Source organism: Hemiscyllium ocellatum, chromosome 6 (assembly GCF_020745735.1).
Source record: "Hemiscyllium ocellatum isolate sHemOce1 chromosome 6, sHemOce1.pat.X.cur, whole genome shotgun sequence".
Taxonomy (NCBI): Eukaryota; Metazoa; Chordata; class Chondrichthyes; order Orectolobiformes; family Hemiscylliidae; genus Hemiscyllium; species Hemiscyllium ocellatum.
This window is the reverse complement of record NC_083406.1, coordinates 16,817,984-16,832,003: the sequence shown is the minus strand read 5'-3', so window position 1 is coordinate 16,832,003 and position 14,020 is coordinate 16,817,984. Positions and strand designations below refer to the sequence as shown.

General features: G+C 40.2%; 1 protein-coding gene across 1 annotated transcript in view; it reads left to right on the top strand.

Moving 5' to 3' along the window:
• Positions 1-328: 328 nt before the first annotated feature.
• The window catches only part of si:ch73-390b10.2 (Golgi pH regulator), a 46,008-nt gene continuing 32,316 nt past the window's right edge, over positions 329-14,020 (top strand). Inside the window, exons 1-5 of the mRNA XM_060826492.1 lie at positions 329-382; positions 2,725-2,784; positions 5,921-6,024; positions 9,167-9,273; positions 10,701-10,802. Of these exons, the coding sequence (XP_060682475.1) occupies positions 341-382; positions 2,725-2,784; positions 5,921-6,024; positions 9,167-9,273; positions 10,701-10,802 (415 nt within the window). The 5' untranslated portion in view covers positions 329-340. The remainder of the gene's footprint in view (positions 383-2,724; positions 2,785-5,920; positions 6,025-9,166; positions 9,274-10,700; positions 10,803-14,020) is intronic.

Here is a 14,020-nt window from a genome sequence, read left to right as displayed (position 1 = left end):
CTGACCCTCTGACAGTGCAGCTCTCCCTCAGTACTGACCCTCTGACAGTGCAGCACTCACTCAGTCCTGACCCTCTGACAGTGCAGCTCTCCCTCAGTACTGACCCTCTGACAGTGTCGCACTCAGGATCCTCACGGGAAAAATGTCGGGTAACCAGAGTGCGATTGTAAAGGGGTGTGATTCTCCCACCTACCCTGCAGCGAAACTTACATCGAGCTCTCCATGCCGGCCCACTGGCAGTTAGTCGCCGTCCGCCTCCGTTGCTATGGTTTCACTCCGCGCCGTCGCATCGTTGACGTGTTAGTCGCGTGTTGATGACGTTGGGGCGGATGTCGGCGCCATGTCGTTTGTTGTGGACTCGGTCATCATGTTCTCGTCGCAGGTCAGTGCGGCCCCGGGGAAAGGGAGGCATTGATGCTCACAAATCACCATCCCCATCCCTTCTGTTAGTCTCCACCTCGGTTTGCGTGCCTCATTAACCTCTGTCATTTCCCCTTGTGCCTCACTCCACGCCCTGATGTTCTCCCTCCCCCAGCCCACCTCACCCCCCCCCCCCACACACTGACCCCCGTTGTGTGCTGCCACCTCGTGCACCCTGGTGATCCTCCCCAGCCCCCCCCCCCCCCCCCATTTCACTCTCACACACCCACCCCTTGTACCCCCATCGCAAAGGTGGGGAGGGGGGTCTAACATTGCAGAAAACGTTGCAAACACAAACCAGTTCTGGACGTTGCGGATCGATGACCCATTCAACATGACAGGCTGCAACCTTAACTCCCTGTCGATGCTGCCTGAGGATCTGTGAAAGGACGTACAACATATCGTCGCTGTATAAAGATCTATGCTCTGGTCGTTATCACGTTGTTGTTTTTGGCAGCTTGTTGCGCGCAAATTTACTACTGTTTCCTTCTCTCCAACTGTGATTGGACTTCAGAAAGTCTCTATTCCTGAGATGCTGCCTAACCTGCTGTGCTTTGACCAGCAACACATTTGCAGCTGTGATCTCCAGCATCTGCAGACCTCATTTTTTACTCTTCAGAAAGTACTCCAATGATTCTAATGTGAGGTTGTGGAAGGAGTTACATATTTCTTTTCCCGCCTATTCCAGCAATTGAAATTTTGAAATTCCACAGTGAAATGCTGGTGGTAGTCAAATAGATTGTTGGCTCACTGGTTACAACAATACTTTGTGAAGGTGGAGTTAAAGTCTTGACTGTCTTTGATGTGAGGTCCAGGTGTGTATACAAAAACATGTATAAAAACGCAAATATCATATTTGTTGTTTTAGATGTTGTAATTCCAATTGCCCTGTTCAATTAAGTTTTGAATAAAAAATGAGGTCTGCAGATGCTGGAGATCACAGCTGAAAATGTGTTGCTGGTTAAAGCACAGCAGGCCAGGCAGCATCTCAGGAATAGGGAATTCGACGTTTCGAGCATAAGCCCTTCATCAGGAATGAAGTTTTGAATGTCAAGTTGCATCTAACATCACCAACTGTGATTTGCTGACTTACTTAGCTCCTGATCAATCAACACCTTAGTTTAATCCTTGTATTTCAATTCGTCTATGCATGCATACCTTATCTAGCTCTGTAATCTCTTTCTGTCCAAAACCCTTGAAAGCTGTCTGCACTATTTCCATTCTAGCTTGTTGAGCATCCTTCGGTTTACCATTGGTGGTTGTGATTTTAATTGCCTGGGCTCTAAAGCTCTGGCATTCTCTGCATGACCTTTTTACATTCCTGCCTTTTTTCTTTTTAATGCCCTTTGAACCTTGCTACTTTGCTCAACTATTTAATGGCTTGTCCTAATATCTCCTCCTCTGGCTTGGTGTCAGCCTTTGGCTGATTGCCATCATGTGAAGCACATTGGGACATTTTATTATATTAATGATGCTATGTAAATTCAAGTTTTTTTTGTGTGGTTTAGAATCTTTCTATGAAATGTGTAACTACTGCTGTGTCACATTGATGAAATTATCCTTTGATCTCGGTGTTCTACCTTGGCCAGCTATCTCTATTGCACCTTCAGCAAACTTGTGCACATCCAAAACCCATATATCCATATCCTATTCATCACTGTATCGTGCTCTCAAGTTTATCCTTAACCTCCCCCCCCACCTTTGCTTCCCTTTATGAAGCTCTATTAGTGGGCGGCACGGTGGCACAGTGGTTAGCACTGCTGCCTTGCAGCGCCTGTAGACCCGGGTTCAATTCCCGACTCAGGCGACTGACTGTGTGGAGTTTGCACGTTCTCCCCGTGTCTGCGTGGGTTTCCTCCGGGTGCTCCGGTTTCCTCCCACAGTCCAAAGATGTGCGGGTCAGGTGAATTGACCATGCTAAATTGCCCGTAGTGCTAGGTAAGGGTATGGGTGGGTTGCGCTTCGGCGGGTCGGTGTGGACTTGTTGGGCCGAAGAGCCTGTTTCCACACTGTAAGTAATCGAATCTAATCTAATCTAAACGTACCTCTGACTCTTTTTTTGGACATCTGTCTCAGATTCAAGTTTGTTTGGTAGTTTGGCACACCGATCTTTAAAGAAGCTCTCAGATTCAAATTTTGTTTGATAATACATTCCAAGGCGCTTCAAAGGAAATTTATTATGTGAGACGTGTCATATAAATGAAAGCTATTGTCATTTTCTGGCCATTGGAGTAATTGGACTATTTCAGTCAGTTCTGTATGTGGGTTTGGGATATCAATGGTTTTTGTGCATCTTTTTTGCAGGTCTTGTTTTTTGGATTTGGATGGCTTTTCTTTATGCGCCAGTTATTCAAAGATTATGAGGTAAATTTCCAAGTTTTGCAAAGCCAGTGGGATTCCTGTTGTTAATAATGAGGATCACTATGGTTTGGGTTGTAACTGGATAAAATATACACCTTAAACTATGTTTTTCCTTAACTCTGTTTACTACCAACTTTGAGTTTCTTTCAATTTTTGTATAGCTTTTTCTGTTCTGTTTTATAGATTAGCAGGATACATTTCCCAAACAAGAAAATTATGTTGGACAGAACTAGCAACTTGGGAAGTTTTCTTATATAAAAGATATTGTGTGAATTGTTGTTAACTATGAACTTTATCTAGATCACACTTGGAACACTGTACACAGTGTTATTATCTATATAGATTGAATAAACTCCACTTGAAGCACTGAATTGTTCCATTCTGTGTAAACTTTGTTAAATCACACTTATGCACATTTCTGATCTCTGTAATCTGGAAAGAATAAAGAAGTGCTGGAGTAAATATATTGGGGATGACAGTAGAATTAAGAATTTTCATGCTGGATTGAACAAGCTGACTTTGCAGGGAGAGAATTGGTCCTTAATAAGTCATAAAGCTATTTTTCTCCTCCATTTTATAAAAAGGGTTTTTTAAAATCCGATTATTCATGCAGATCATATTGTGGGAGAGAAATATTTGTCATCAAAGCTGAAAGTTTCTGAGTTAATGAGAATAAGGGGGAAACTGTCTTCTGGTTGAAGTCATACATAACACAAACTAGAATTGCTACAGTGTGGAAACAGGCCATTCAGACCAAGAAGTTCACACCACCCCTCCGAAGAGTATCCCACCCAGAACCAATACCGTACATTTCCCCTGACTAATGCACTTAACCTATACATCCCTGAACACTGTGGGCAATTTAGCATGGCCAATCCACCTAACCTGCACTCTTTGGACTGTGGGAGGAAACCGGAGCACCCAGAGGAAACTCACACAGACACAGGGAGAATGTGCAAACTCCACACAGACAGTCGTCTGAGGCAGGAATCAAACCCGGGTCCCTGGCGCAGTGAGGCAGCAGTATTAACCACTGAGCCACCATGCTGCCCCCAATGAAGATTGTTCTGGTTGTGACTGTCATTAATTTCTGTCCCAGGGCATTGCTATAGGATTTCATTAGAGTTGTGCTTAGGTCCAGCCATCTTCATCTGTTTCATTTATAATCCATAAAAAGGCAGAAGTGGGGAATGTTTGCTGCTGATTGTGCAATGTTCAGCTGCATTTGCAACTCCTCAGATACTGAAGCAGTCCTTGCCCATTTCAGCAAGACTTGGATAATATTGAGGCTTGGCCTAATAAACAGTAAGATTCACGCACAGAAGCGTCAAGTAATAATCATCTCCTATATGAGAGAATCTGATTGTCTCCTCTTGATAGTCAATGGATTTCCATTGCTGAATTCCCTGACTGTTAACCTCCTGGGCATTATCCTGACCTGAAACTGAACCGGAACAGTAATATAATTAATCTCATAACAAGAACAGTCAGACGCTAGGAATTATGAGATTAATCATCCATTTGTTGACTCCGTTGCTCCCGATGCGGTCTCCTCTACATTGGGGAGACTGGGCACCTCCTAGCAGAGCGCTTTAGGGAACATCTCCGGGACACCCGCACCAATCAACCACACCGCCCCGTGGCCCTACATTTCAACTCTCCCTCCCACTCTGCCGAGGGCATGGAGGTCCTGGGCCTCCTTCACCGCCGCTCCCTCAACACCAGACGCCTGGAGGAAGAACGCCTCATCTTCCGCCTCGGAACACTTCAACCCCAGGGCATCCATGTGGACTTCAACCGTTTCCTCATTTCCCCTTCCCCCACCTCACCCTAGTTCCAAACTTCCAGCTCAGCACTGTCCCCATGACTTGTCCTACCTGCCTATCTCCTTTTCCACCTATCCACTCCACCCTCTCCTCCCTGACCTATCACCTTCATCCCCTCCCCCACTCACCCATTGTACTCTATGCTACTTTCTCCCCACCCCCACCCTCCTCTAGCTTATCTCTCTACGCTTCAGGCTCACTGCCTTTATTCCTGATGAAGGGCTTTTGCCCGAAACGTTGATTTCGCTGCACCTTGGATGCTGCCTGAACTGCTGTGCTCTTCCAGCACCACTAATCCAGAATTCCCATAAATCTGTCCATTATTCGCAAGGCAAAAATCAGGAGTAGGGTTGAATGCTGTCCACTCATATGGATGAGTTCAGTTCTAAAATCACTCAAGATACTTGACATAATCCTGGACAAAGCAACCTGCTTGACTGACATCTGATCTATCACCTTCAAAATTCACTCCCTCCACTTATAGTGACAATAGTGTGTACTATTTAAAAGTTGCGCTGCAGCAACTCACCAAACCTCCTTCAACAGCACCTTCCAAACCTTCACATAGAAGGACAAGGGCAGAAAATGCATAAGAACACCATCACTTGTAAGTCCTCCTCAATGGCACACAGAATCCTGTCACGGAAATGCATTACCACTCCTTCAGTGTTGCTGGGTCAAAACCCTGGAACTTCATTCCTAACAACACTGTTGATGCACCTCCCACCACAGACTGCAGCACTTCATGCAGGGAGCTCACTGCCATCTTCTCCAAAATAAACAAGTTTTAGCAATAAATGTTGGAGATGCCCATATCCCGAGGCCAAATTAGGGAAACAACGTCGACAAATTTTCATCAAAGTCCTTTAAGAAAGGAAACACATTTTTCAGTCCCACACTAATGCATTTGGTCTAAAACTGCCATTTGATTTATGTATAAAGCCACTCAATTAAAGGCATGTAGGTATATGCAATAAGAGCAGTCTTGCCAGTAACTCCCAAGAATCAATAATTTGGTGATGGGGTAAAGAAAGGTTGGAAGAGACTCATTTGGAGCATAAATGTTGTCATAAACATGTTGGACTGGATGGCCTGTTTCTGTGTTGTAAATTCTATATAATGAACTTAGGGAAAACTTGGGCTATGTTACTTTTGCATTCTGTTACCAGAAATAATTACACTGAGTAGCGTCAGTCAACTTGTTTTAATACTGTCTTACCAAGGATAGCAGCTTTTCCCCCCATTTCTTCCACCCCTGAAAGCTGCAGTCCATTCTCCTACACAGGGCTAAGCATTGTCTGTTTTCTTTGCAGGTCCGACAGTATGTTGTCCAAATGGTTTTCTCTGTGATGTTTGCTTTCTCCTGTACTATGTTTGAACTTATTATCTTTGAGATTCTTGGTCTTTTAAACAGCAGGTGAGTGTGTATTCCTTATCAACAATTTAGGATCATACAGATATATACTACCTATCGGTCAGTCCAAGGATATCCATTCTGTACCTTTTCAGTTATATATAAACGTTGTCAGGTTGAACTAATTGGAATTAGTTTTATTATGTCTTTACAGTATGAATAGCCAAAGTAAGTTTCTTGCTGAACTCAATTATTTATAGAAAATTTATTAGTTTATGCATAACTATATCCTATAAACAGTGTGATAATGACTCAGTCGTGTTTTTAATGACATTAGTTGAATGGTAAATGAGGACTGGTTAGCTAAGCTGGCTGGACAGCTGGTTTGCAATGCAAAGTGACACCAACAGAGTGAGTTCAATTCCTGGACTAGCTGAGGTCACCATGAAGGTTTCATTGTCTCAGCATTGCCCTTTGTCTGAGGCATGGTGACCTCTGGATTAAACTCACCATCAGATGTCTCCCTGTCACTGTCTCTATAACCACACCCCTGGCTTCTCTGAGAGAGCAGGCTTATGGTCATCTGAGACTCAGACAAGTTTACTTTTATTCAATATTGGTTAGGATGCTGGGAAGAATTTTTCTGCTCCTCTTCTAAGTAGTACTATCTGATCTTTTACATGTACCTTAGCATTTTTTTCAGTTGTTCATGATGCATGGACACCACTAGCAAGGCCAGCGTTTGTTGCTCATTTCTATTTCCTCTTGAGAGGGTGGCAATGATGTGCCACCTTGACCTTCTATAGTTCATGTGGAGGTACACGTATAATGTTATTGGGAAGGAGGTTTCACGACATTGACCCAGTGACAGTGAAAGAACAATAATATGGTTCCAGGTCAGTATGGTTTATGAGTTGGAGGGGAACTTGCAAGTGGTGTTCCTATCTGCTCTTGGCATTGTACAGATGGCAGGTTTGGAAGATACTGTTGAAGGAGCCTCGCAGGTTTGTTGTAATAAATCTTTGTCGATGTTACATTACAACTATGTGGTGAAGTGGATTGCGTGCTGATCCTGTGGATTGCGTTATCTACATGAGTAAATCACTCTTGATTATAATCTATGTTCAAATAGGGTGAGAGATTGAATCCACTTTTAATAGGAAGAATACGATTTTAAACATCACAAAAGATGTACTGGTTTTTGTTGCTATCTTTTTGTATGGTTTCTGTGAAGCAATTTGAGAATCAGCTGCAAGATTAAAGTGACTCAATTTTAATTTTGGTTTGTATAATCTTAAAAGTAAATGGTATTGCTGTGCTTGTCCTTTTCATTACATAACAGCACAACCTTAAATCTGTCACTTATATATTTTACGGATTTAATTGTTGAAGAGTATTAGTTTTCACAGTGTCCTGGACCCAGATTTTATTCTGCAAATTGTCACTGGTTCTCTTATTTATCATTTTGGATTTCATTGCTCTTCCTTTTGATTTAGATTGTAGCTCTAAGACACAAGGGGGCATAGCTTTAAATTAAGGGGTGGTAGGTATAGGACAGATGTTAGGGGTAGATTCTTTACTCAGCGAGTAGTAAGTTCATGGAATGCCCTGCCAGTAACAGTGGTGGACTCTCCCTCTTTATGGGCATTTAAACGGGCATTGGATAGGCATATGGAGGAAAGTGGGCTAGTATAGGTTAGGTGGGTTTGGATCGGCGCAACATCGAGGGCCGAAAGGCCTGTACTGCGCTGTATTTTTCTATGTTCTATGTTCTACAACATTGGAGTGCTCTTTTTAAAATATTAAAAAAATCCTTAATGCTTGTATTAAAATACTTTTGAGAATGAGAGTAAAAATCTATTGTCACTTAAATAAAAGAAACTAGAAGGTAGAAAATTAATCCCAGATGGTCTTCATCATGAAATGCTGAAGAAATTTGTCAGATGGACTAGCAGAGCCATTAGTCAGGAACTATGAATACAAAAAAGACCATTATACCTTTCCTGCTGCATCATTGATTTAAATTGTGGTTGATGTGTATCTCAGTTTAACTTCACCCATTTTGAACCCAAATCGCCTTGGGACTCTGACAAAACAAAGATCCATCTATCATAGTCATTAATATTTTAATTATCCCAACATTCTGTCCTTGTTGGAGGAGTGAGTCTGGTTTCACTCCTGAATGGTGTTGCTCTAGTTTTAAAATTATTAGGACATGAAGGTTGTAAATGGTTCATTATTCAGAAAAAGAGAAAAGGTGAACTACAAAACAAAGCCAGTTGATCTTATTCTATTGGAATTAGCTTAAAAGAGTTATTTGAGAAACATCAGATAATCAGTTTTTTTTAACTTAATCTATTTTTCTAATCAGTCTGTTCAAGAATGTTATGACATATCTCTGGGGCAGGTGGGACTTGAACCAGTCCAGGGGCAGGGGCGCTACCACTGCACCACAAAAGAGCTCATTCATAATCAAAATTAGAACTGATTTATAAGGGCTTTTCAAAAATAACCATTATATTGTGAAAATGTAGACTCTATAGGTAAATGGAATATGATGGATGTTGCATATACAGAATTTCAGTCTTATGAATCATTTAAATGAAACTGGAGCAATTTTGAACTGGGATTGGGATTGCAGAAAAAATACACGGTGGCACAGTGGTTAGCACTGCCGCCTCACAGCGCCAGAGACCATGCTAAAATGCCGGTAGTGTTAGGTGAAGGAGTAAATGTAGGGGAATGGGTCTGGGTGGGCTGCTCTTCGGAGGGTCGGTGTGGACTTGTTGGGCCGAAGGGCCTGTTTCCACACTGTAAGTAATCTAATCTAAGTAATCTAATCTAATCAACCCTTACAAACAACAAATTGAAGCAACTCACCTTGGTGGTCTGGTCTGAAGTTAAAGGATTTGAACACTTACTAATCTAAGCTTCAATTTGATCATGTGTTACCCATCTACTCAATAGGATGCAATCATACGTGAACCAGTGAACAGAATATATTGGCAAGGGTTCCCCAGTTTCGCTGTACTGCCCTAAATATTGAGCAGATAAATATAGATCATGTTAATCAGATTAGGACAGAATCTGGGTCATTTAGGAGAGATATATGCAATATTTGGGCCATAATGATCAAATAAAGTTTGCTACAACAGCATTTTGGCATACAGGAATTTTATTTGCATGTAACTTTTTTGTCTTCCAGTTCAAGATATTTTCATTGGAAGTTAAATCTATATGTCACCCTTGTGGCGCTTATATTTATCGTTCCTTTCTACATTGGCTATTTTGTGGTCAGCAACATTCGACTTTGTAAGTAGATGCAATCATAACATGTACCAAAGATAATTCTACAATCATACATTAAAAAATATTTAATTTGCATTTTTGAATGAGGTGTGTTATAATTTTACATTGGAAAGTGCTAGTGTAATTTCAGGTGCAAAAGTGGTCCTGTCCTGATGAGTCAAATACACATTAAAAATTATTCTAATTACCAGATCTATGATTGAGACCAGGATATTTATTTAGGATGGTAGTTTGCCATATATTTGATTGTTTTTCTATTCAATCTTATATATTAGTCAACATTTGATAGTCCTATGCTTTGTGTGATAATAAATGCTATGTATTGCTTGTCCTTTCGTTGATAGGTTTGTAGTGGAATCAGTTAGTTAAATTGTTAATAAAATTCAAATTAGAGCCAGCTCCTATCAAGAAATGGTATTTATTCTTCAGTTAAATTACCTGGCTGTGGTTTTGAGCTGTTATTGCAGCACTTGCATGTAACTGCTTGGAGTTAAGGTTTAGAAGCCATTGTGTTGAAGTTTACAATTGAGTTTCATATTCAGAGTTCTCTTCAAGCAGCACATCCAATCAAAATTTCCCATAGAGCCAATATTTAAGTTATCGTTTGTTTGCAATCATGCACAAAAACGGTAAAGGGCACTAAACTTGCTTAACAAATCAGCATTAGCAAATCACAATTAATGTTGGTAACCATATTCATGGACCATTTGTGAAGAAGGTGATATTTTTCTTGGAACAGAAAAAGTGACGGGGAAGATTTGATAAATGTGTTCAAAAACCATGAAGTATTTTTATCAAATAAAAAATAGATAGTTGTTAGTTAAAACAGAATGAGTACTGTGGGAAAAAAAATACACATTTTGTTGAAGCATATTGTCTTGCACTCATCAAACAGTTACCAAGAATTAAGAAGGTGAAGGGCAAACAATATTTGAGAACTTAAACAAAGCTTGGTGTTAACAGTCAGTTATCAAAAAGTCCATTCCCCATGGCAATACCTCTACTAATCAGAGTGCACATGCCAACCAATCAGCACTCTTCTTTTGTAGAGTTTCATACTGTTTTCCCTTTGCTTTGGTATTTGTGAATTGTCTTGATGAGGCAAGCTAAAAGGTTTCAACAAAATGTGTATATTTTCGCAAGATTCAAATAAGAGTAATCTCTTTTCATTAGCAGCAGGGTCAGTAACCAGAGACATAAAGTTAAGGCAATTGTCAAAAGAACCTGAGGTAAGAAGGGAAGAAAATGTTTTATGATGGTTTGGAACATACTGCACAATGAAAACGGATTCAGACATTACCTTGCAAAGGAAGATATGCAGGGCTGTATAGAAAGAGCAAGAGAGTGCAATTATTTGGATAATTTCAAAGGCAAGCTGAATAGTCTTTTGTGCTGTATTACTCTAGAAATAACCTGTATATTTCCTTTAGTGCAGAGAAAGAGATTCCTGTTCGCATGTGTTGTTTGGTTGGCTTTCATGTACTTTTTCTGGAAACTTGGAGATCCTTTTCCTATCCTAAGCCCAAAACATGGTGAGTCCATTCTAACTTTGTAGGAGAATGATTTTCTTTGTATAATTTCACACATAATGTATTAATTAAAGGGTTTTTTTCTTAATATTAAAAGCTGCCAGTTTTTAATGGAAGGATCTGACAGATTGACCTGGACTTTGAAAAGTGAAGGGGCTTATGGAGCAAATCTATTGAAATCTCACCATTGATTCTCAACTCAAAGTCCAGTCTTTTGTATTAATCATTCCACGTGCTTGTATATTTGTTAGTGTACCTGCTCCCATTTCTTATATTCATAACTTCAGAGACATTTATATAGTATCTTTTCACTTATAAAAGATGATGTACATTTATACATGTGACATTTGTTAGTCCATGAGTTACATTCCAAACCTATTTGAGACAGCCCCAATTTAGAAAACTATTGCATTCGGTTTTCTTATAACTAAAACTATATTCTCATTCATAACTCAAAATAATTGTACGGAAATGTGTGATTTAATAGCAACCCGGTCATTTTAATTTGCTTATTTGTTTTCAGGATGTATGTAAAGCCATCAGTCTTGATAGGTTTTGATCAAGCAGATAGAGAAAAAAAATTGCCCTGGTGAGTAGGTTGCCAACCAGAAATTCTAGACAGGAGATAATTTCTTTTTCGCATTGTTTTTCACATGGTTACAATCTCGAAGACTCCTTTAAAAGGTAGTGAATCCATAGGAATACAATTCCTATGATTCCGTAAGAACTCCCAAAGGAAAGTGGATGTTTTTCTGAAGATAACTAATTTACAGTATTATGTAGAAAAAGCTAGGGCACAGGACTACTTTGAACAACTCTTTCTAAGAGCAAGAACAGACAGAAAGGCCTCCCATTGCGCTATAAGATAGTAGGATCCTAATTGTTGTATTTTGACTGCAGTGGAGCAACTTTAACAGTCATTTCTCTGATACTAACAAGTCTTTGATTTGTTAGATTTATCACATTCAATTTTCACAGCTAGAGATTTGAACCTCCTGCACTACTAACTCAAGTCTGCATTTACTTATGAATACATCGAAAAATATATCAAAAATCTCTCCAGATCTTAGATGGCATAGTTTATGATGATTTTCCTGTTACGAGTATTGGATGGGTTTATGTCCAAATGCAGCCCAGACTGTAATGGGAGAACACTCTCTGGCTCAGTGCCACCCATGGTTTTTAACTAACCACAAACTGTCAATTTTTGCTCAACTCACAGAATGACTTGTGTGATAAATGGAAAAAAAAGCTGAGTGCTTTAGTTAGAAGGTATTGTTATGACAATATGTTTACAACTGTGTGCATATTTTTGTTGAGAGCTGTCAACATCAAGGGAAAGTCTTGAGATTTGTAGTGGAGAGACAGCTTGAAGGGCCATTGGTCTAACTTTGAGCTGTCTTTAGACTTTTTTAAAGAGATGTGTACATTCCAATGAATCACATTATCACACTAAAATAAGTGAGACATAGTATTTATCTGATACAGCCAGCAGGAAAACATATCCTCACACTCAATTTATTAACTGAATTGCATCTCCTCGAAGCTGGTATGTAATGGGCAAACATTACTTGTGCTATGGATTCCACAGTGCCAAAGCAAAAACTCTGATTTACTCCCTCCTTAACTTGCACACAGCTGAGAGCAGGCCTGTGACCTTCTCCTGTGTCCAATCTACCATTACTTCTCAACAGTGACATAGTAATTTGAGAAGAAAAGTTGTGTGTATGATCCTGATTCTAAATATATGTCTTCTCTCAATACGCTATCATGTACTGTCAATAATATTAAAGTACTGTGGCATTTTACTTCTACATCAGAACTTTCTTGAGCATATATAGAGGAACCTCAATTATCCAAAGGACATAGACAGAGAGCATTTTGTTCGGTTAATCGAATGCCAGATAACATAGTTTAGCCAACCACTGGGACCTTGCGATCTTGCCAGATAATCCGAAATTCGGATAATTGAATGCTGGATAATCAAGGTTCCTCCATATTTGTAAAATTATTCTGTTATTTTCTAATGGGTTTATATTGTATCAGGAGTTTAACTTAAATCAGAACTTTATTTGGGTTTGCTTGGTTTATCTGGAGTTGTTATAAAATGTATAGAGGCAAAGTGAGCACTGCAGATGCTGGAGATTAGAGTCAAGATTAGAGTGGTGCTGGAAAAGCACAGCAGGTCAAGCAGTATCCCAGGAGCAGGGAAATCGTCGTGTTGGTCAAAAGCCCTTCATCAGGAAAATGTACATAGCTGATTGATTTGCGGTTTTAGTCAAAGTGTGATGAACTCTTTTTGTTTTATGCAGTTTGTGCTGTAGGAACTTGCATCTTATAAGCATTGTAACATTCATGGAACATAGAGTTCTGGGGTGTTGTTATGTTTGATTGTTCCAAATTATTATTTATATTCAGTATTGCCAAGGTACAAGGGCTAGTTGCAAATCTTTCAATAGGTCACTCCAAACAATTCAAGGGTCACTGAAGAATAGGTTGCAGGTCACAGTTAGTTGGAGTCATAAAACTGATACACAGAAACAAGTTTCATGCAGACAAGAACTACTAAACTGCAGTGTTAGGAAGATGATTTTGGACTACTGGCTCTGTGCAGTCAGAACTCAAGGGGGTCATTTTAAGATTCAAAAGGCATGTTATTACTAATATCGTTGAGGCTCAGTGAAAAGACGAGCAGTTGGATAGTCCTGCAGTCAGATTTCAGGAGAACATTCTAAATGTTAGTGGGCAGCTAGGTATTGGAGTTACACCTCATGAGAGATCCTTGGATCAGTGGGAGCTCAGGGAAGCTGTGTGCCATCAATAGCTGGATGCAGCTGTGAATTAGGGTGAAGTACATCAACAAATAATGAGCCAGATTAGAGATCAGGAAACAAACCAAGGTCATGCTGCTTTTGAAAAGCTGGAGTTGTGTATTTAAATAACTGCTGGCATGCAGTTTCCCAAGTCCAGGGAGTGTAGTGCCAGGAAAACAGTTGGGTCACTAGAATGTGAACTGTCATTGATTCAATCCATGGCAGAGTGGATCTTAAGGAAGTTTCACAGCCAGATCATCACAAGTAAACAATTGGATTTTAAAATTTTTTTAAATGAGATTTGGTGATCCACAGTGCCAGTAATGTCTTGGCATAGTGGGGCGGGTGGGCAGGTGGGTGCTTTGCTGAGAAATCTGTTGGCTCTGGTTTGATTGTTTTTGCTGTTTG